The 22162-nt window shown below is 57.1% G+C and overlaps 1 protein-coding gene across 1 annotated transcript in view; it reads right to left on the bottom strand.

Annotated features, from left to right (window-relative positions):
- Nucleotides 1-475: 475 nt before the first annotated feature.
- CDH22 (cadherin 22) overlaps nucleotides 476-22162 on the bottom strand; it is a 65871-nt gene continuing 44184 nt past the window's right edge. Inside the window, exons 7-11 of the mRNA XM_030309471.1 lie at nucleotides 21054-21190; nucleotides 10293-10414; nucleotides 10058-10175; nucleotides 3815-4066; nucleotides 476-1047 (exon numbers count right to left, since the gene is read on the bottom strand). Of these exons, the coding sequence (XP_030165331.1) occupies nucleotides 476-1047; nucleotides 3815-4066; nucleotides 10058-10175; nucleotides 10293-10414; nucleotides 21054-21190 (1201 nt within the window). The remainder of the gene's footprint in view (nucleotides 1048-3814; nucleotides 4067-10057; nucleotides 10176-10292; nucleotides 10415-21053; nucleotides 21191-22162) is intronic.

Genomic DNA, 22162 nt, shown 5'->3' with positions numbered 1-22162 from the left:
GTCTCTGCAGTGTCCCAGCACACAGTAGGCGCTTAGTAAATGAACAGCCTTCCTTCTCTCTTAACTCCGATGGGGGAGACCCGGGAGGGGGGACACCTCGGCAGCGTCGTCCCTCCTCCCTCACCTGCCAGGAGTGAGTAACCCCCCTCTTCTCCACCCAGCAACGCGGCCCTATCCCCCCTTCTCACCCCAGAGCCACGCAGTGCCGGGTCTCGCTGCAATTTTAATGACGTTGGTGGTAATTCCCGTATGTCTGGGCAAAAGCTGCCCCACCCCACCCCCGGGAGGGGGGGTGGGGGGCCAGAGGGGGCGTCGGGGTGTCCGCCCCCAACGAGTCCTCCCTCCCGTCCGGCCGCCCTGGGAGGGTGGGAGAGCTGGGGAAGGCGGTGAGCAGGGGAAATGCTTGGTCCCGGGGCCCCGTCGGGCCCTCAGTGGGCCTGGAGGCGCGCCCCGACGGCAGGACGGGGGGGGGGCGCTAGGAGGGCTGGGCCTCGTCGTCCGCGCGGTGGCCGGCGTAGAGCGCGGCCAGGGGCCGGAAGCGCGGGCCCCAGCTGCTGAGATAGGCGAAGTCCTGCTCGGAGCCCGACGAGCCGCTGTGCAGCGAGCTGAGCGAGGCGGCCGGCGAGTCCGCGCCCTCGAAGGCGTAGGTCTGGAAGGCGTCGTAGGGCGGCACCGACAGGTCCCCGTCCGCCAGCGCCACCTTGCGGCTGATGAAGTCCCTGAACACCGAGAAGTCCGGCTCGGGGCTGGGCGGCCCCTGCGGGAGCGAGTGGTGCTCCGAGGGCAGGCGGGCCTGCGGGGGGCTGCCCGCGCCCCCGCCGCCGCCCGGGCCCCCGCCCGCCGGGCCCCCGCCCCCGTCGCCGCCCTTGAGCTCGCCGCCGAAGTCGTAGAGGCTCCGCAGCGCCGACATGTCGTAGGCCTCGGTGTCCTGCTCGCCGCCGCCCTCGTCGTTGTATTTGATGACGTTGTCCCGCATGTCCTCGTCCTCGTCCGAGCTCAGGTGGCTCTTGTGGTGGCGCCTGAGGGTGAGGATCAGCAGCACCAGCACTGCGAGGGAGACAGAAGGGGGCGAGTGAGGGCCGAGGCCCGCCCAGGGCATTCCGGGGGACCCCCCCACTCCTCACATCCCAGTGGAGCTGGCCCAGCCTAGACACTGGTGCACATTTCCTAGATTTCTGTGCACAAAGACGTTTCTTACGGTCAGAACTGTGCTGGCTAGATGGGCAGGTAGTGAGCTACCCATCTTGAGAGGCGTGCAAATAGAGGCTAGACCACCGTGCCGCGGTGTTGAGGGATTTCATGGGTGTTGGGGGCTGGACCCAACCTCTGAAGTCTCCATCCTCAACTCTACGGAGATACAACCTGAGACGTCTCTAGGCTCTGGGGGTGGGGTGTACAAAGGGGGCAGCTGACGCGGGGTAGGTGGGACTGGGGGAATGAAAGATGTGTTGAACCTGACCTCTCTTTCATCCTGGCCCTCCAGAAGGGGGAGCACCTGCTTAGCCCTTTGGGTCTCAGGTCAAGATGGTCTCCAGCAGGAGCCCTTCCCCGAGAGCTCCAGGCCAGCCAGGTTGAGTGCCTTCACCTCCAAGCTCCCCTGGTGAGCCCTTCCTCCCTCTGTCGCAGGGGTTCTCAACGCCCACTTGCTGGTCCAGCAGCATCAGTATCTCCTTCGAACTTGCTGGAAATGTGACTTGTCTACTGGCAGTTAGAGCCGCCTCAACATACACACTCTAAACTCCCCTCCGGGACCTGGGGAGCGTTCCCCTAGCCTGGTTCCAGGCAGGCGGTCAGCCCCTTGAAGTGTGCTTGTTGGCTGAATGACTGAACGAAGAGGCGGATGGAGACGTGGTGCGTGTAAGGCTGAGACAATGACTTTGCTTTGTGCCCTTGACTTCCAGGACTCCACATTCTCTCCCCCGCCCCCATCACCTCACCGAGCACTCATTCTGGGTCTTCTAAGCAGGTTTCTCCTCGCCTGTCTGACCCCTTAACATCATATGTCCCAGGATTCAGTCCTTGACCCGTTATCCACACCCCTGTCTGGGGGCTTTTGTACGATCTGCTGGCTTTGCATTCCACGTGGAGGCTGATAACTGCCCCCCATCTCAGGCCCCGGGCTCGGACTCACTTCTCCCCCGAAATCTAGATTGTATGCCCAATTTCCTACTGAGCAAGTCCTCCGGGTCGACCCGGAGCATTTCAAACTTAACACGTCCAAACTTGAAATAATCTTTCCCCTTCTTCAGTCTCCCCCGTCTCCGTGATGGCTACTTCAACTTTGTAGTTACTTCAGGCTTTTTGTTTCTTTTGTTCACGGATGAATTCCAGCGCCCACAATAGGTTAGCACATGGGGGGACTCACTGGATGGATAAATAAGGAGCCGATGAACCAATGAGAGAATTAAATGGGTAGGTGAGGAGGTGGATGGAGACACACACGCTGGGTACCACGCCAGGCTCTGGATTTTTCTTGCTGTGCCTAACACCTCCGGCCGGGCCAGCTGCTAGGGCCATGGGGCCGGGTTCCCGCACACGACCTAACAAGGTGGCGCGTGACAGGGAAGGGGGTAGGGCCTGGGAACAGCTCCGGAGGGAGGGAAGGTGTCAGGAGAGAAGTGGGAAAGATGGATGGACGGCTTTCGGAGCGGAGGCTGGGAGCGGCGGAGGGGGATGCCCGAGAGAGCAGATGGTGGGGAGCGCGGGCAGCGGGCAACAGATGTGCCAGGCCTGATCAGCGATTCCGCCCGTCACCTTTAGAGCACTGATGTGCACTTTCTTCGTTTGTGGGCAATTAGGCAGAAATTTGTTTGCACTGCCTCGGAAAATGAAACCGCTGTAAAGTGCACCCTCTGGAAAAAGGGTTTCTGAGCCATGGGCTGGGGAGGGGAGACAAGGGGGGGGGCGGCCTCCCAGCTAGGAGGAGCCAGCCCGGGGCCTCTGCAGGGGGGGTGGGGGCTGGGGAGGAGCAGCGTGGCCGCAGGCAGGTTCTCAGGGGGTGGGCAGGGCCACGCCAGTGGCAGTGGGTGGGTAGCTGACATCTCCCAGGGAACTGGGCCAAGCTGGTGTCTGCGATCTGGACCGCGCTCGAGTTCCTGGGGCTCTGGCTGGTTGGCGAAGTCCAGCAGCCAGAGCTGAGGGGAGGCCTTTGTGCTGCGACAGTAAAGAGGTGGCCTTATGGCCACTGGGATCCCCCTTAGCTCCTGGAACTTGGCCTCTTCACTGGTGACACCAGGTGGGTTCCACTGGCTGCCCATAGGATTGCTACAGGAGGAGAGTTTGCTTCCACTAAGTGTCTTTCGGATTTTGCCCCAGCTGCCCCAAGAGTTTGTCCCAGCTGCGATTCGTAGCAGGTGGTGTCGTTAAAGGAGCAAGGCACACGAGGTGAGCAGGCCTGATTTCAAGTCAGAAGACCACGTACCCTTATGTAAGCCACTTAACCTCTAGGGGCCTCAGTTTCCTCATCTGAAAAACGGGGACGATAGCCGGCTAAGTGGTTGTGAGATTCACAAGAGCCCTTTTGTCTAAAGTCCTAGGGCAATGGACATATTTTTATAAGATGCTTGGTTTTTTAAACATTTTAGGGAGAATTTGGGCTGTGTAGAGGGCGGCCAGCATGAAAGTGGTCACGGGTGGGGGTCGACACTTTCTGGAGCTGGTGGGGGGACTGCCGCGTACTTAGAAGACTTGTCACGGGAGCCTGTCATTCGGGCCACCCTTCCTTGTGGGAGGGGCAGCTGAGGCCCCGTGGGGGCGACTAGGAAGGAAACCCAGGGCCTCAGGGTGAAGGCCAGTGGGGCGGGGGTAGACTCACCGACCAGGATGAGGACACAGACCAAGAGGGCAATGAGGGCGCCTGGGCTGAGGGAGGCGGCCATGACGAAGGCTGTGGTGTTGCAGGACTGGATGGTGCCGGAGCTGTCGCAGCCGCAGATGCGGATGGTGAGCGTGCCCGTGCTGCTCAGGGTGGGCGGCCCGCTGTCCACCACCAGGATGGGCAGGAAAAACACATCCTGCTCCTGCCGGTTGAAGCCCATGTGCTGTGTGTGCACCGCTGCTGTGTTGTCTGCTCCGGAAGAAGGGAGGGGCGTGCGACTCGGGGTCCGGGGTCAGCCCCCCCCCCCCCCCGTCCCGGCCACCTCCTGATGCCACCGCGGGATTTGCCTCCCTGTGTCCCCAAGCTCCTGCCTCCCAGGTGGCCCACGGATCCTTCCCCCCCACTCCAGCTCCCCCAATTCCGCCCGAAGATCCTGTTCCCAGCCACATAGCCCCCGCTTCTGTCCTTGGCTGTCACGAGATTCTATTCCCAGCTGTCTGAAGATTCTGTTTTCAGCTATTCCAAGGTTTTGTCCCCAGCTGTGCCAAGGTCCTGTCCCCAGCTTTTCCAAGATTCTGTCCCCAGCTGGGCCAAGGTCCTGTCCCTGGCTATGTCATTTTTTTTTTTTCCCTCATTCATCTCAACACCCTGTTTTTGTTCCACCCCGGACACCCAGGCACCCTGACCCTGGGGCCCCGCGGTCCTTGGGTTGTGGCTTGCTGGGCCCTGACAAGTCCCGGGTCACAGAGAAGACTAGTCTTCTCCAGCACGGGCTTTGGCTGAGGGCTCTTTCTGGCTGGAGTCTAAGTGGCTGAGCCTGGAGGGCTGGGACCTGGCCCCTGGGGCCTGATGAGGGGACCCTAGTGCACCAAGGTCTCCTTTCTACACGTGTGACCACAGAGGACAGTGAACTAACACCAGCCGTGGTCATTGCACCACGCCAGCCGGTTCCCGGGGATGCCAGGCAGGACGGCGGTGGTGCTCCAGCCTCCGAGCGCGGGCTCACGCGGTAGGTGGCGCCCACTTCTCCTGCCCTTCCTGCCTCCTCCGTCCCTCTCCTGTACGGGCCAGGCCATCCCTGAGCCTCCATCACCTTGATGGACGTCAGTGCAGTGACCCAGAAGCACTCAGAGCCCGGCGCTGCTGCCCCCGCCCTTTGCAGCCAGCCCCACACAAGGGGGCCCTGCCTTCCTGCCCAGGGCCCAGGCTTCACTCCTGCGTCCTTCTCCCTGCCCCCACAGTCTTTCCGCTAACCCCTCTGACCTCAGACTTCAGCAGTCTGGGTCCCTTCCCTGGCTTGGTGGCCCCAGTTAGCCCAATTCAGTCCCCTAGTCCTGTATCGTGGGCACGATACAGGAGAAAAGGGCTGGCCTGTGACCTTGAGCACACCTATGAACTACAGATCCAGCTCTCACAAGATGAATCATGGGTCGAAGCTCATGGGATGAGGAGATTTCATGGGATGAGTATCAGGAGATACTCATGGGATGAGTATCAGGAGATTTCAGGAGATTCTATCTACTTTTATACATATTTTCAAGTTTCCACTAAAATGTTAAAAAATAATGCCAAGTCGATCGTTTGCCAGCTCAGGAGCTCACTAAGCTACCCTGGGCCTTGGGTTCCTCATCTGTAACCGAGAAAGATGGTAACACAGAGGTGTGAAGGGTAAATGGTGAGATTCACGAATAACCCTTAGAATGGGTCCCGGCACAGAGAAATTCTCGGTAGCTGCCGGCCGCTAAGTCGTTTGTGCCCCACCCCCTGTTCCCTACGCGGCCCACGTGCCCACTCTCTGGGTGGGCCCACTCCACCTTCTTGCCTGTGCAAATTCCTCATCTGTCATGCTCGAGCTAAATGTCACCTCCTTTCCGTGGCCTCCTTTCTCTGCCTCCCTGGAAAGGAAGGATTTATGGCTTGTCCCTCCTTGCTCTGACTATGCAGGTGCCACGCACACTTGTGTTACAGGACTTGTCACGCGGCATTAGGTTCGCGTGTGCCTGACTCTCCCCTGGCACCGAGCCAGACTTGAAGAATGACACTTGCATGACCTGCAACGTTTAAGGTCACTGGTGGTCCCGGGTCAGCTCCTCAAGCTCTGCCGCGACTCCAGCCTCCCCGTCAGAGGGAGAATCACCCCCGGCTGTGAAAATATCTGCCTTCCCCAGGGGAGGAAAGGAGGCTCGAGAGCAAGACGAGGAAGAGGAAATGATGTGGGACTCCTTTGTGCTGACTGCATGCTTTTTATGCATCAAGGATTGTGTAGATGCATGAAATATATAGTGATGTTTAATCATCACAGCCACCAAGTGTTGTGACATTATTCCCATTTTATACACGTGGAAGTTGAGGCTCAGAGAGAAGTGACTTGTCTGAATTTAGTCTGTGAATTGGTGGCATAGCTATATTTTCCATTAAATCATCCATCCATCCATCTATCCATCCATCTATCCATCCATCCATCCTCCATCCATCCATCCATCCATCCAATAAATCTTTACTGAGTAAGTACTATGTCCTAGTACCCTACTAGTCGCTGGAAGAAAACAATGGAGAGCTGAACCAATCATAGTCCTGGATCTGAGCTCAGATCCTACTGTGAGAAACAGATGTTAATTAAATAAACTCACAATTTAGTCTACAATTACAAACCATGGTGAGTGCTAAGAAGGAAAAAGTACAGGAAGAGCACCTAACGGAGGACCTGACTCGGTCTCAGAGGTCAGAGAGATCTTCTTGGAAGAAGTGATATTATTGCTGAGCCCTGAATGATGAGTTCAAGGAGAGGGAACAGCCCATGCAAAGGCCCTGAGGTCGGAAGAAGCACAAGATGTTCAAGGAACTAAAGCAGTGCTTTGTGACTGGAGGGATGAAGGAGTGGCTAGAGTGAATCAAAGTGAGTCTGGGAGTCGGGGTGGGCTCCTCATGGGAAGTCTTGGAGGCCGTTGTAAGGAATTGGGGTTATTTTCTTAAAAGCAACAGGAGGCCACTGATTGGTGGGTTTTAAGCAAAGAGACTAATCCCACAGCAAATACTAATTGAGCACCCTCTGTATGCCAGGATTAGTCTAGCCCTTGAGGATACAGCATTGAACAAGACAGACATGGTCCCTGCCCTCGCTGAGCCTATGTGTGGGGCAAGGGAGTTTCTAATCTAAAACACGAGTGGATGTGGAAGATCAGTCAGGAAGACACTGTGTGTTTTAGGTGTGAGAGGATAGTGGTTGTAGAGGGACAGAGAAGTAGACAGATTTGAAAAATGAGTGCCTGGCTCTGGCTCAGCCTCAAATTCCCAAGCAAGAACAGAGGAGGGGAGAGATGTTTGTTTCTCGGGGTTGCTGTCTTTGGCCACGAAGCCATATGGTCTGAGAGCTCTGGTCCCTGCCACTCCTCGACAAAGGGGAATCCCTGGGCATCATCCCTGAACCTCCCGAGCTGCCCTCCTGGGCAGTGGCTGGCTTCATCTGGGGAAGTCGCTGGCCACCCCAGACCCTTACCCCACCCTTCCAGGCAGGATCTGCGCCCAGCACCGTATCCATCCATCTGGCCTGACATACATCAGTGTTAATCCCTGGCTGGGAAAGCAATATTTATAAATCACGTTTCCAAACTGGCTACAAATGTGTACAAAGAAACAGATGGGTTGGGGTAGCTGTTTGTCACCCAGGATATTTATACGGTGAGGAGGAGGGGGCTTGGCAGGCCGTGGGAAGGGGCTAGGGGGCTGGCGGAGGAGCCCTTCAGCGGCTGTGCTGAGCTCAACACATGGCCCGCCACCCTTCTCCTGGAGCTCACACCAGGTGGTCGCGCCGGATGGGAGCTCCTGGCGGCTCCCCATCAAAGAGAGGCAGTTGGGACAGAACTTTAGGCCCCTTGGGTTGGAAAGACTTGCGAACTTGATGAGGTTAAGCCAGGCCTATTTGTGTCTCCCGGGGCCAACTCAGGATACCACTGGAATAATGAGCAGGCGAGGCACTACCAGTTGTTAAGATATTGAAATACTTCCAGAAAGGCTTAAATAGCTATGACTCTGAGTGTCCCACGTACCTCCCTGCTGCCTTAGCCTTTTCCCCATGCCCACCCCCAACAATCAAGCCATTGAGGGGGTGAAGCCGGGCCCAGCAGGGGTTCTAGGGTCCCGTGCCAGGTTATTTATGGTCAGTGTCCCTTTTGATTGGTTGTGAGATATTTTTAATATGACTCTCGGAAATACAGAAGGTCTGGCTTCCGAGACCACTGATGTCCCTTCTTTCGGAGGGAAGCGTTGTAAGGGTCTTGGGGGTGATCCCAGAGATGTTCCGGGGTCAGAAAGAATCAACATGGCCTGGTCTCCTAGTCCTGTCACCCCCTCATTCCAACCACGCAGGCTTCCTGTTCCTTGAACATCCCAGGCCTGCTGCCTCCTCAGGGCCTTTGCACTTACTGTTCTGTCTACCTGGATCATTCTTTGTCCAGTTATCAGCATGACTTACTCCCTAATTTCCTTTAGATCTCCACCACTCTTGATTCCCTCAGAGAGGGCTTCCCAGACCCCTTTATTTAAGATAGCTCCTACTCGGGGCGCCTGGGTGGCTCAGTCGGTTAAGCGGCCGACTTTGGCTCAGGTCATGATCTCACGGTCCGTGAGTTCGAGCCCCACGTCGGGCTCTGTGCTGACTGCTCAGAGCCTGGAGCCTGTTTCAGATTCTGTGTCTCCCTCTCTCTGACCCTCCCCCGTTCACGCTCTGTCTCTCTCTGTCTCAAAAATAAATAAACGTTAAAAAAAAAAAAGTAAGATAGCACCTACTCTTACTCGGCTTTACTTTCCCCCGTTTTGTTTAACACGTTTGATTGCACACCCACTATGTGCCAGGCACTGCTCTAGGCACTCGGGGCCCAGCACTGAACAAAACAAGGTCCAGACTCTTGGGGAGATTGCATGACCCACGTTCCAGCCACTTAGCATGCCCGACATATTATTTATTTGTTTACTTTCTACCTCCCCTCACCAGAAGGTCAACTCCATGAGGGCAGGGGTTTCGTCTTGTTTGCCACTGTATTCTCAGGCCCTAGAATAGTGCCTGATATATAGGCACCGTGTTTCAATAAGCGCTCAATAAATAATTGCTGAAAGCAGGAAATGACACGTTCTGGGTACTAACAATATACCTTGGTAGCCCTCATCTCGTTGGGGCCACCTAGCCACCTTCGGCCGAGCTAAAGGGCGAGGACAGGCGTTTTCAGCCCCATTTTGCAGATGACACAACGGAGGCTTAGGGAGGTACAGACCTTGCTGGGTTTGCATCGAGAGGCCCTGGCTGAGCCTGGGCCAGGGACCTCACTCCCAGCGCACTGACAGTCCCCCTCCCGTAGCTCATTCCTCAAAGGTTCAGACTGAGGCTTCTTGAGGGATGTCTCACAGTGCGATCAGCTCAGGCTGGGCCATCACTTGCAAGGTGGTGAGTGAGCTAAAGCAGGAAGCGTGCTGGATCTGAGACAGGGGTGGCTTGGAATCCCAGCCCACCACTGACTGACTCCCTGCATGGCCCTGGGTGGGTCCCCTTCTCTTAAATGTTTATTAGAGACAGAGAGAGAGAGAGAGAGAGAGAGAGAGCGGACGCGTAAGCGGGGGAGGGGCCGAGAGAGAGGGAGCAGATCTGAAGCAGGCTCCATGGTGACAGCAGAGCCCATCGTGGGGCTAGAACTCACGAACGACTAGGTCACGACCGGAGCCCAAGTCGGATGCTTAACCGACTGAGCCACCCTGGCCCCCCGGCCCCTTTCCTCTTAGAGTCTCCGTTTTATCACAGGGGGCAAAATAGGAGGAGGGGTAAGAAAACCACCTCCCACTTCCCAGGACGGCCGTGAGGAGGCAAAGAGAAACATGAGTGGGACACAGAGCTTTTTAAACCGAAGGGTGGGAGTGTGTGCACGTGGGCTATTTCAATCTTCACTCAGACCCGGGGCTCTTTCCATCCAGGACTCTGGCCAACCCACTCCTCATCTGTTCCTTTTCTGTATCTTTCCATTCTCTTCTCTTGGGGTGCCCCCTCTCCACTCTGCCAACTCACCCCCAGCTTGTGCTCCAGGGTTTGGCCAGTGGGCTGGCTAACAGCTCCGGCCTGGCCCTGATTTTCTGGGTGATGTTGGACCCGACGCTGGTCCTGTGCGTGCCCCAGCCTCTCCCCCTGTAATATGGGAAGGGGAGGCTAGGCCCCTCCCTCCACGCCTCCTAGGATTTGGTGGTTCAGAGGTGACTCACCTTGGATGTCAAGCAGGGAGAAATGAGGGTTGCTGGGTGCTTCAGGCACCAGGCGGAAATAGAAGCGATGCCCGCCCTGAGGCTCGTCTCTGTCCACCACGCTGATGGTCTGGATAAGCTGAAGGGTGAGGACAGGGCAGGGAGCTGAGGCGAGGCTGAGCCCACTCTGGACCTGGATAGAGGGTGTCCCGGCCAGTCCTGGCAACAGGCCCCCGGCCCCAGCCCCTCAGTGTACCTGTCCTGGCTTGGCATCCTCGCACACCGCTGCCTCGTAGGGGGTGGCCAGCTCCGGGGGATTGTCGTTCACATCCAGGATTCGGATCCTTAGGGATGCCCGGGAGAGCTGGGCATGATTGTCTGCGGCGAGATCACAGGAGCAGGGTGAGAGGCATCCAGTGCGAGATCTAGACAAGCCCCCATCTGCTGCTAGGACCAGACTAGGCAGTGGGATCATGCTGAGAGATCTGTGGGTTGATCAAGCAGGTAGGAGGATCAGGACTGAGGACGTCTGGCATGAGTGGGTCACCAGCACTGTTGCCGTCACCATCCATCACCACCCACTAGGTCATCGGTGTAATCATCACTGTCACCGTCACCGTCACCACCATTGCCTTTGGCACTGGCACCACTGGTATCATATCATGTATCGTGGCAACCTCCGCCACCATAACCCCCAGTGCCGCCCCATCACCGTCGTCAACACCATCGCTGTCACCCATTACCAGCGCCATCGTTACTGCCATTAGTCCCACCGTAAAGACCCATATCACCGTCATATCACCACCCCTACTCCCACCCCCAGCAAAACTGTCACCGCCGTTGCCATCAGCCAACATCCTACGCTCAGCATCCCATCACCATCGAGCGCACAGAATGTGCCTGGAGTATTCACATCCATTATTTCAGGTACCCTGGCGGAAATCCTGGGCTTTGGTTCCATGTAGATCCCCGCCTGGCAGCAGAGAAACTAAAGCACGAGAAACATGAAAGGAATGGGCCTCTGGCACCTGGACCCCCAAACCGCTGCCCTTTCGAGAGCTGATCCTGAAAGGGCAAGACAAGGCCACTGGGTGTGAGTCTTGGCCGGGGCCCTCAGCAAAACCATGACCTCCCCACGCTTCTACCTGTGATGTCTTTGAGGTCAAGGTCCCTGTTGTATTAATCCCTGGGCCCCCGGCATTGTGGGATACGGCCCAGAGTAGGTTCTAATACATCTGTTGGACGAATGAATGAAGTCTGGGAGGACTTTCACGGAAAGAGGCTTGAATTCCTGGCGTGGCTCTGTCTTTGACCCAGTGTCTGATCTTGGGTAAAACCTTTCCCTCCCCGACATCGCTTTCCACGTGTGGACAATGAACGGAGAGCATAGTGATTCAGAGCAAGGTCTCCGAGCCAAGGTGTTCCGATCTCAACTCCGCCACTTAGTAGCTGTGTGATCTGTGGCAGGTCGCTCGACCTCTCTGTGCCTCCACTTTCTCACCAGCAAAAAGGGGCTCCTAGTAATGGGTTGGTTAAGAGGACAGATTGAGTTAATTATCTGCAAAGCACTTAAAAGTGCGTATGTAACACATAGCAAGTGCTATATGAGGATTTGTTAAATAAACAGACATCCTTCAAGGGTCCTTTCAGCAACGACATCAAGTGATTCAAGGATACCTCGTCCCAGCCTGTCCCCTCTGAGCAGCACCTTGCGTGCTGGCCTTTTCTGCCCCTTGCCCCTCAAACCTCTTGGGTGCTCGTTGGTGCCCTGCTCTCAGCTATCTTAGTCATGAGTTCGTTACCGACAAGCTTTACCAGCCAGCGACCTCGAGGACTAGGAGAGGAAGCCACCCCTTTCAAGCAGTGACCTGATGGCTGGGTCTCTGGCCGGGAGCTATTTTGGGGGGAGCCTGGAAGCTGCCAGGCAGCCAGGAACCCCACGAGTTCTGGCGGGGAGTGAGGTTGATCAGCTGCCTCTTTTCACTGAACTCAGGGGCCACCGCACACAAAGAGAAATGGGGTTGGGAGGCAGTTGCAGCCATCTCCCGGGGGTCAGGGAAAGGAGGGGGGCGAGGCCTTAATTAACTCAGACCCTGACCCCTCTCTGGAGCTCCCCGTAGCCAGGGGCACCTTATCTTCTCAGCTCACCCAGACCTGCTGCTTCAGTGATTAGAGGGGGCTTTTCTGGGGGCGGGAGATTGGAGTCGTGACTGGGAATGCCCGGCAAGCCGTTATTTTTAAGAGCGTGCTGCCGGAGAACTTAAACAGACAGAAGGTGGGTGCATTTGGGAGGAGAGGAGGTGGGGAGGGTGAGGCCCGCTGCCAGGACCAGGCACCTCTCTCCCCGCTGAGGCAGAGGGAAGGGGTGATGGAGCCTATGCGCCATGCAGAAGCGGGACCCCAGAGCGGGGCGAGCTTCTCCGCGGCAGACCCACTGTGGAGAGTGGGGGTGGGGCGTGGGGGGCTGGGTCCACTGCTGGCGAGACCCGCATTATTGCACCATTCCTTTGGGATCTGCTGGGCCTCTTCTGGCTCCCCCCCCATCTCTAGCTTTATTGAGACAGAATTGACATATAGCCTTGTGTAAGTTTAAGATGTGACGATCTGAGACACGTGTATCTCGTGAAACGTGTCCCATAACCAGGTTAGTTAACCCATCCCTCACCTCACACAATTACCTTTTTGTTGTTGTCCTACCTTAAAATGTCACAGGTCACCACTTGGGAAAGGCCTGAACCCTTTGGCATAGCTGAGGGTCCGGGATCTCAGAGGCGGGGCAGCTGAGTGAGCGGGGAAGGGGGTGCCTCTAGGTTGCCAAATTTGCCACCTGCAGAGCTTATCCCGGGGCCCCCTGAGTTTGGGGCTGGCCTGGCACCCCCAGAGCTTGTGGGCCAGCCCTCCGTCAGTTTCCGGTGCCCATGACATCACGGCGGCCTCCAGCTTGGCTGCACATTTAGAATCGCCTGGGAAAGCCTTGAGAAAGCACTTATGCCCAAGGCTTAAGGTTTTTTAACAGCTCCAGGAGTCTAATGTGTGCCAAGGGTTGCCAGCCACGGCCCCGGGTGACTGGCGGGTGGGGGGAGTCCCATCTGACGTCTTACTTCTGGTGGGCTTCCTCCAAACCCCTCCTGATCAACATCGTTTGTGATAATTGCTAATAATGAATTTGTAATGTTACCCATTTAAATGTTTCTGGGAAAAAAACAAAGAATCCATCAGTTAATTGACCTTCACCGCTGTGCGGGACGTTCCAGTTTATAAAAAACTTTCGTATCTGTGACCTCATTTGACCTCAAAACAACCTGTAAAAGAGGTCTGGCTAGACCCATTTTGTAGAGGAGAAAACTGAGGGCCAGGACTTTGCCCAGAGCCCCAGGCGAGTCCGTGCAGAGCTGGTTTGGGACCTGGGTCTCCTGCCTCTCAGGCCAGTGCTTGGTCTAGACACAAGGCCGGCAGACTCTCCTGCAGCCTGGATGTGTGGCCCTCTGGTGACAGCTACTGCTCGGACCCAGGCCCAAGCCGACCTTCCCCAACACCCAGCAGCAGGTGCCCTGGGTGCCCCATGCGCCTCAACCCCCCTCTTGGCATCTATGTTCAGCTGACTGACATGCAAATTAGTTTAATTATTTCTTCTTCTAAAATAAATTATATTTTGCAGTAGCTGCAATATGTTGTGTCAGGCAAAATTGCATTCAATATTTTTAAACTAATTGATGCAGCCTTGAGGAAGGCTGATTGACAGCCCGGAGCTGAGCAGGCCTGCAGCCTTAACAGATTCCTAAATGAAAATTAAACGTGCTTCGGCCTGGTGCTTCCTCCCCGAGCTAGCTCACTACGAATCCGAGAAGGTGGCAGGTGAAGCCCTGGGGGCCTGCGCGGCCGAGGAGGCTGGACAGTTCAGTGGGTGCCCCAGGAAGAGACTGGACTCGGGGCAGGAGAACTGCTGTACCACGTGGGCAGGTCTCCTTCCTTCTCTGGGCCTCAGAGCCCCTGACGTATAATGGACAGGGGATTGGACTGAGCGGTTTGGAGCTGAGACTTCTGGGTTTTGCTGACAATTATGAATTGAGTGCCTCCTTTGCGCCAAGGACTTAACGGTGAACGAGACCAACGCGGTCTGTCAGTCTGGTGGCGGGGATAGACATCACTCCAGACTCCGATAAGAGCTAAGAGAGAAAGGTTCGGGAGTGGGGTGGGTGCAGGGATGTTTTCCCTGAAGTAAGTGACCTTTGGGCTGAGATCCAACGAGGAAGTAATCAGGTGAGGGGGATGGGAGGGAAAGGGCGGGCTGCAGATAATGAGGTCCTGGATCCCCTCCAAGGGAGACCCCAGCCCCTGGCAGGTACTTACCTGGTATCTGAACCAAACCGGGCTTGGAGGGCTGGGGGCCACTGGGAAGGGAAGAGGAGCTGGGAGCTGGCCTGGTAACTGTTAGGGGCACCCCTAGGAACGTGAGCCTGCCCGGAAAGACATCAGCAAACACCTACGGAGCATGTGCTGTGGGCCAGGGTCTGTGCTGCCCCATTTCATCCTGTCAACCGTTGTGGGAGGTAGAGACTCGTATTATTGGCGTTTTACTGATGAAGAACCCATTCAGAGAGGTCTCCTAGGGAACGACCGATCAATCTGGGATCGAACCTGGGTCTGGCTCCAAAGGGGGAGCCTCCAATCACCAGGCGGTACTGCCTTTCTTGCCGTCTTTAGCTGTCAGAGTCCTACTCGCCTCAAAGTCCTGAACGAATGTCTCTGCCTCCTCCTGGAAGCTCTCCCTGACTGCCTCAGTCCTGGGCCATCAGAATATACACCCAAGTCCTACATGCTCGCAGGCCGCACACAATCTTGCCGCTATCATCTCCCTGGCTTTGTCCCTCACCCACCCCTCTTTGGCTCTGCCCCAACTTCGATCCTTCAGTTCTTTGCCCAGATGCCTTTTCAGAGAGGCCTCTCCTGATGACCGTATTTAAATACGCCCCTTGCCACCCCACCAGACACTCCCTTCCCTGCTTTCTCTCCATAACGCTTACCCAACACCCCCTCTGTTTTGCCTTACTTGAACTTGCTCATCACCGATCTCCCCCACCGGAAAGTAAGCAGAATTTCTGTTTTGTTTACCGTGATGTGCATGGCACATAGTAGGTGCTTAGTAAAGATTGTCGAAGGAATGGATGTCACTGTCTATGGCATCCCTGACTACGCTGGGATGCTGGGGAGGCCACAGGGAGAGACCAAGCCCTCTCCGGATGGACTGACCCTGTGGGGGCTGCACCCCCTCCAAGGTCTCTCCGTCTGGGAACCAGTCAGCCCGTGTGACCCTGTTCCTGCCTCTCTCTTTGGACTAAGGTTTTCTCATCAGTAAAACAAATAGGAGCTGCACTCTGAAGTTCTTGGCTGCCACAGAGAGAGTGAGAAGTCAGGGCGAGGAGGGAGGGACTGGTGGGGAGGGGGTGGGGGGAGGGGCAGGGGGAGGGGAGGGAGAGAGGTCGGTGGGGGGGGCAGCTCAAAGGCACCTCCTTCCCACTCACTTGCAGTGGGGGGTGGGCAGCAGAGCCGGACCCTCTTCTCCAGTCCCCCCCCAGCCCCTCCCTCTCCCGAGAGAATTAAATTGCATCCAAACACCAGGCTCTGATTAGAGCTGGCCAGCTGGGCAGGAAGATTTATCATCCCAATTACCCGCTGGCCAAGACAAGCGTGCAGACCGGTGAGGGGGCTGGGTGAGCAAGTGGGGGCGCTCCAGGGGAGGGGAGTCAGGGCTGTCGAAAGCGGAGTCCTTACACCCCTGCCCTGTCCCAACTCCCCTGTAGTGGGACCACCAGGTTTAGGCACCCTTCCCCGTCTCTCTCGTCTCTCTCGGGGCTTTGAGATCTCTTTGGCTTCCTCCTCTGGAGGCTCTGACTTTGCTGGGGGGAGGGATGTGTAGTCCTTCAAAGGGTGAGGGGGGACTTCGGGGTGAAACAGGAACCGTGGAATGGGCTGGGTGGGAGAGAGTTTTCCTTCCTAGGGCTGAACTCGTCCTGGAGACTCCACGGACGTCACGAACGCTTTATTCCAGGCATCATCTGTTAGGTATTCAGATGGCACAGGATTCTGGGAGGCACCCATGGCGCGAGGAACCCAGGCCTGGTTTACATACCTCTGGTGATGGGGAGTCCAGTGCCTTTCAAAGCAGCCCCTTCCATGCAGGGTCGTGCCAAGCCTCTTGCCCAGACTCTGCTCCCCTGGCCCTCTTCCTGCCCGTCCTAGCCCTGCCCTCACACCCCCGGTTCGTGTCTAAGCCTGAGTCTTCACAACGGCCTCCCCTCTGTTTTCCTGCTCCGGGCCAGCCCCCTCCTGTTCAGCCATGAGCCCAAGCGAACGTTGGGACCGCTCATCTGACCATATCAGTCTTCTGCTCAAAGACTTGCATTGGTTCCCCATTGTCTCCAGGAGATGTCTGGCTCCGCACAGGACATCCAAGGCCCTTCCTGTAGAGGACCAGTGAGTTTCTGCATGCTCGCCTCACCGGCCTGCTGCAGCCGGCCCCCAGCTCCGGCCCCTGGCCACGCTCCGTCTCCCTGTTAGAATGGCCAGTGGACTGCCCGGCTTCTAGGTCTTTCTGCCTGGAGCCTCCAAACCCTCTTTCCTCAGCCCTTTAGACCCAACTCAGATGTGCCCTCCTCTAGGAAAGGCTTTTTGCCTTCTTCCCCTCCGGGTGGGCAAGTCCCTTTGTGTTCCTCCTGAGTGCCCACTGTCCCCTTACTTCCACTTTGTGTTCTAGCTGACTGTTGGCGTGTCTAGCTCCTGCCCCACCCCCCTCCATGAGCTCGGAAGGCAGTGGCCAAGCCTTGTTTACCACCAGGTCCCAGCACCCAGCCCAGGATGGGTGGTGGCCAGAGGCCCTCAGAAAACACTGAAACACTGGCCCAGGGTAGACGTGGGGGAGGGGCGTGTCCTTGTGGCACCCTCTCACTCCTCTGCAAGCCCTCACCCCCATCCCTGCTCCTTCCTCCAGCCTCCTCAGATCCCCCTCTGTTGTCCTCCTAAGGAGCACTGGACTGGGAGTCATAAGGCCTTACTGGTGGACTTGAGTAAGTTGCTTCCCTTCCTTGGGTTCAGTCTCCCCAGCTATGAAGCGGGGGCGGGTGGCGACTGCAGTCCGTCATCTCTGACATTCCTTCTGCCCTCCGATTCTTTCTCTGGCTATAAATAGCACATACTGTGTGTTGGGAACCATGCTAGGCACTTTACATGCACAGATTAAAATGTACACGACATGAGATGCTTTATATAAAGCCTTCGACATGATGTCTGGCATACCGTTAAGCGTCAAATAAGTAGAAGCGGCTATTATCGTAAAGACATCGTAAAGTTATTATGTTTGCAGCCATCTAACAACAGTGCCACTTTACAGATGAGAAAACTAAGGCAATGAGTGGGGGGGGGGGAAGACTGACCTGTCCAAACTCACCCCGCAACTGGCACAGAGTTCTTGCCTGCCACGCCCCCTGCTTTCCTAACTGGGCGGGTCAGCCCATTCATCCGTCCATTTGGTAAATATTTACACACGCCTACTAAGTGCCAGCCCTGCATGAACGGGGCAGATGCAGATGAGACCCTGCCCTCATGGAGGGTACCGCTTCCTGGGGAAAAGAGATTAGCTACACACGTAAATGCATATGTAAATCATAACGCGAGCTCCGTGGTATGACGGAAAAACCAGGGTGCTGTAAGACGTACTCGGCCCGGGGTGACCCAGATGGGGAAGCTTCTTGCTAATCTGGTTAACTCTTTGCTGTTCCTGGCAGCTAGTGACCACCCCCTCCAGACCAGCGTGGGGCCAGACGATGCTGGGGGAGTGGGCCGGATGCAGCCCCTGGCACCCCCATCCCTGACACTGGCTTTCCAAGTCCACACCCCCGTCTCTTTGAAGACTGTCCCTTTACAACTGCCCTTTCCACCGAAGGATTCAGACACAAATTGTACTTTAAATTCAATATTGGTCATTAATATTTCATGATTACAAAACGTTAAAGATAATGTCAGTGGAAGGAGCGTCTGCATGGGCAGAATGGATGACTCAGAAGTTCGGGGAGAGGGGAGCCGGCATACTAAGTGGCTCGGGAGTCTTTGAGGTAATCCAGTATGACAGTGGCGGTGGCTCCTGACCGAGTGCAACGTTCTCCAAGGGGGCTCACCAAGCTCCGCCACTGTGTATAAATATTTCCCCTCTGATTCTTGTCGCCTCGTGTTTGTTACGCCCGGAGCAAGTGGGGCCACTGTGACCCTGCCAGCATCCTCGGTCTCTGAGCAAGTCAAATGGATGCTTCCGCAGGGGGGCATGGGCGGGCAGACCCACTGGCATTGCACTTGGCTGGCTGCTGGGAGGCAGGAGGGCTGGGGTGGAGCCCTGGCGCCGCACGGATTTGCTCTGTGACCATGGTGCCGTCGCTGTCCCTCCCTGAGCCTTTATTTCCTCATCTGTAAAGTGGGGATAATCATTTTGCCCCTGTCTCACACCCATGGTGAGAAGCTGGAGTGGGTGGGTTATTTGTGACACTCTCGGATGTGTGCCTGGCACCAGAGAAACGCGACTCGAGGGGCATCTGGGGGCGAGCCGGGCTTTGGGGTCAGACGGGCTGGGGCTGGGAATGTGGACGAACGACTTCACCTCCCATCCACACGTTGGGGATAAGGGCAGAGCCGACACCTCTCAGGTGGGAACATTCAGCGAAGGCAACACTGTAAAATGCCTTGCGCCGGGTTGGTGCTTAAGTCAAGTGCACAGAGTCAGGATCAATACATACCACTAATTGAGCACTTATTAAGTACTAGGCTAAGTTCTTTCCAGGCGTGATCCTACCGAATCTTCCCACCAGCTCTGTGAAGTGGGAGCCATTCATTTTCCCATTGATTAATACCTGGTGAAGGTTGGGCAGGGGTTGTTGATTGCAGCTCAGAGGGGGAGGATGTCTAGCCCAGTAATCAGTCTTCTCCCTTCCGAGCCTCATCTACCCCATGCTCAGCTGCTAGGGACGGGTGGGTGCGAGAGGGGTGGGGCTGGCTGCCGAGAGTACCAGGAAAAGGGAGCCCACGTGGCAATGGCGTAGAGGGAACCAGGCAGGCTTGCTGCACCTCCTTGGGCCAGTTTCCTCTCTGGGCCTCCATCTTCCCATCGGTAAAATGGGTGCTGATAGGCTACGGATCCTGATTCAATAAAAGTCCCCCCTAGAAAGCATCTAGCCCAGAACGTGTATTAGGTTAACGTTGTAAAATGTTTGTGGGAGGGTGCCCTCCACCTTCTCCTGTGCGATGGCAGCCTTACCGACTTTGTCTGCTACTCTAGCTGCTTTCTGAAAAGAGACCCACTGGCTTCACCCAAGAGTGGGGTATCAGGCAGTGTGACAGGCTAGCGGGGGACACGTGTTTGCGGGCAGGGGGAGGAGGCATCTCGGCCCAGCAGCCAGGCCTGTCCCCCCAGCTGCCCAGGGAGCAGGTTCAGGGAGGTAAGGGGGGGGGAGCTCTCCTCCCCCCTAGTCCAGCCGCCACTTCCTCTCCAGCCACCTTTCTTATCTCCCTTTCATGCCGTGGAGGAGTGGATTCAAAGGCTCCGGAGCTTTGTATTTTCTTTTAAACTGCAGTTGAAAGAGACCAAGGGAACTTCAGCCGAGGGACTTCCTTGGCCCACGGGCCAGTGGGGCCCGCAAAGTGGGAGGGGGCCAGCAGGCGGAGGAGGAGGAAGGCCGGCAGGGGGGCTCACAGGGGCAGGAGGGGCTTGGGGCCGAAGTGTGCAGAGGCAAGCCTGAATGTCGCCCACCCAGCCGAGGCTCAGAGGCTCTCTGCTGTGTCAGGGCTGCTTCCAGACAGCTCTGCTGGCTCCTGTAGCCTGAGAGCTGATGGGGGGCGGGGAGGGGGGGAGGCTTGGGGCTTGGGGACCAGGGCCCGGCAAGTGCACTCTCCCCTCTCCTGGGGCTCTGTCAACCCCTGCGCTCTTAGCTCCTCACTTCCATGGCCTTACTTATCTGGACCCCGTGCATAGACACCCCCCCTTTTCCCTCCCAGCCCACACTCCTCCCCGGTTGCCCACGCACACACGCCCTCCTCCAGAAACCCGGGCCAAGCACCTCAGAGTAGTCCTGGAGCCCTCTCCATCTCTTACCTCCAAGTCGGTCATTCTGTGGTGCCATTTTCAGCCTGTCTCCCAAAGCCGATCACATCTCGCACCCTCCGTGGCTGATCGCCCCGGCCCAGGCCACTGTCACATTTAACTTCCAGTTGAGCTCCTGCTTTCCCCCTCAGCCCCCAGTCTATTCTCGAGCAGCCACCAGAGGTATCCCGTCAGGCAATGACCCCTCCTTGGCTCAAATGGCGACACCATCCCGTGATTCCCACCTCATTTAGAGTCGAGTCCAAAGACCTTACAATGGCTGATCACTCTGCCCCTCACCAACCATGCTGGTTTCCTCGCTGTTCCTCCAACGTGCTGGGCAAACTACTACCTCAGGGCCTTTGCACTGGCTGTTCTCTGCCCTTAGAACACTCTTCCCTTAGACATGGGCCCGACTCCTTCACTTCAGTGAGGTCTCTGTTGAGATGTCTCCTTCTCAGAGAGGCCTTCTTCTAAGAGCAACAACACCCTCTTCTTCCCAGTCCCTTTCCCTGGCCTTCCTTCCCGGTTTCTTACTAGCCCTTCACACATCTGACATATGTACACCCTTTCCATCAGTTTGCTGACAGTCTAGCGCTCCCCCACAAAGCCAGGAGCTTTTCTGTCTTGTTCAGGGCTGTATCCCCAGACTCTAAAACAGGGCTTCGTATGTAATGGGTGCTCAATAAATGCTCAAAGGAGGAAGCCAGCTTCAAGACCGGCTCTTCGCCTTTCAGCTTGGGATCCTTCCCAGGTCTTTGCTCCTGCCCATCAGCTTTTGCCTCCTGCAACTCAGCCATCAGCGCTGGGTTTCTTTCTCTTTGCCCCGCCTCAGCCCCGCCCCTCACTCTGCCCTCGTCCCTCCCCCCCCCATATCCGCCCCGCCCCCCGGCTCACCAGCCTCCATGGCCAGCACCGTGATGTTGTGCCAGCCCGCGGTCTCGCGGTCCAGCCCCTTGCCCGTCACGATGGCGCCCGTGTCCGCATCGATATCAAAGATCTGATCCAAATCCGAGTCACGGTCAATGGCGTACCTGAGGGAGGCAGGGAGGGGCTGATTGGAGGTGTCCTGGCATCAGGTGGAGCCCATGCCCATGTCCCCTCCAACCCACCCTAAAAGAGGGACCACCTGCCAGGGAGACCCCGGGAGCAGAGACACTCTTTCCAACAGAGGAGGGGTGGAAAGGGATCTGGGTTTGGATCTCTGCTGCCCCGGTACCTGCTGTGTGACCGCGGGCACCCTCAACCTTTCTGAGCCTCAGTTTCCGCAGCTGGGTAATGGGGCTAGTAATTTGCACCCCACAGCTGTGAGGGCTGGAAGCGGGCAAAGCCCCTGGCACAGCGCTATAGCACCCACTGCACATTCTATCATCTTTCCATAAGAGGTGACCCTAGAATTGGGCTTGTCGAGGGGGCGGGGCAGGCAGTCCGGGCGGGGAGGGAAGAGAGGTGCAAAGAATCCTTCCGAGAATGGCGGGCAGGGATTGTTCAGAGAATGGCAAACGGTGCCAAACGCGCAGAACGGGGAAGCAGGCAGAGCGTGGCCCCGGCCCCCCCGGGCGCAGAATTCAGGGCTTGGACGTGTCCGGGGGGGTGGGGAGGGGAATTCGGAGCAGGAAAGAGGGGGTCGGCGTGGAGGCCCCAGCCCAGGGACCCGGGCTGAGCGAGTGCGGTGGCGAGGGGTCTGGGCGGCGGTGGGGGTGGGGGTGGGGGTGGGGGGGTGGCCGGCGGCCCCTCCCCGCCTGCGCAGCACGCGCGAGCTAATCTGCGGCTTTTCAGTTGCCGCGTGAAAAAGCCCTTTGTTCCGCCTTCTTCCCGGGCCTTTGTGCGGCGGCTCCAGGCCTGAAAGGCCCGTGTCCAACACATGTCTCGGGCGGCGGCCCAGAGAGGCCCCGCCAGCTCCGGCCGCCGCTTCCCCCGAGCTGATAACGCGGGCGGGGGGCGCCGCCGGGCTGTGCGGCCCACAAAGGCCTCGAATGCCAAGCAAGGGCGCATTGTGCGACGAG

This window comes from Lynx canadensis, chromosome A3 (assembly GCF_007474595.2).
Source record: "Lynx canadensis isolate LIC74 chromosome A3, mLynCan4.pri.v2, whole genome shotgun sequence".
Classification (NCBI taxonomy): Eukaryota; Metazoa; Chordata; class Mammalia; order Carnivora; family Felidae; genus Lynx; species Lynx canadensis.
This window is presented reverse-complemented; position numbering and strand designations above follow the sequence as displayed.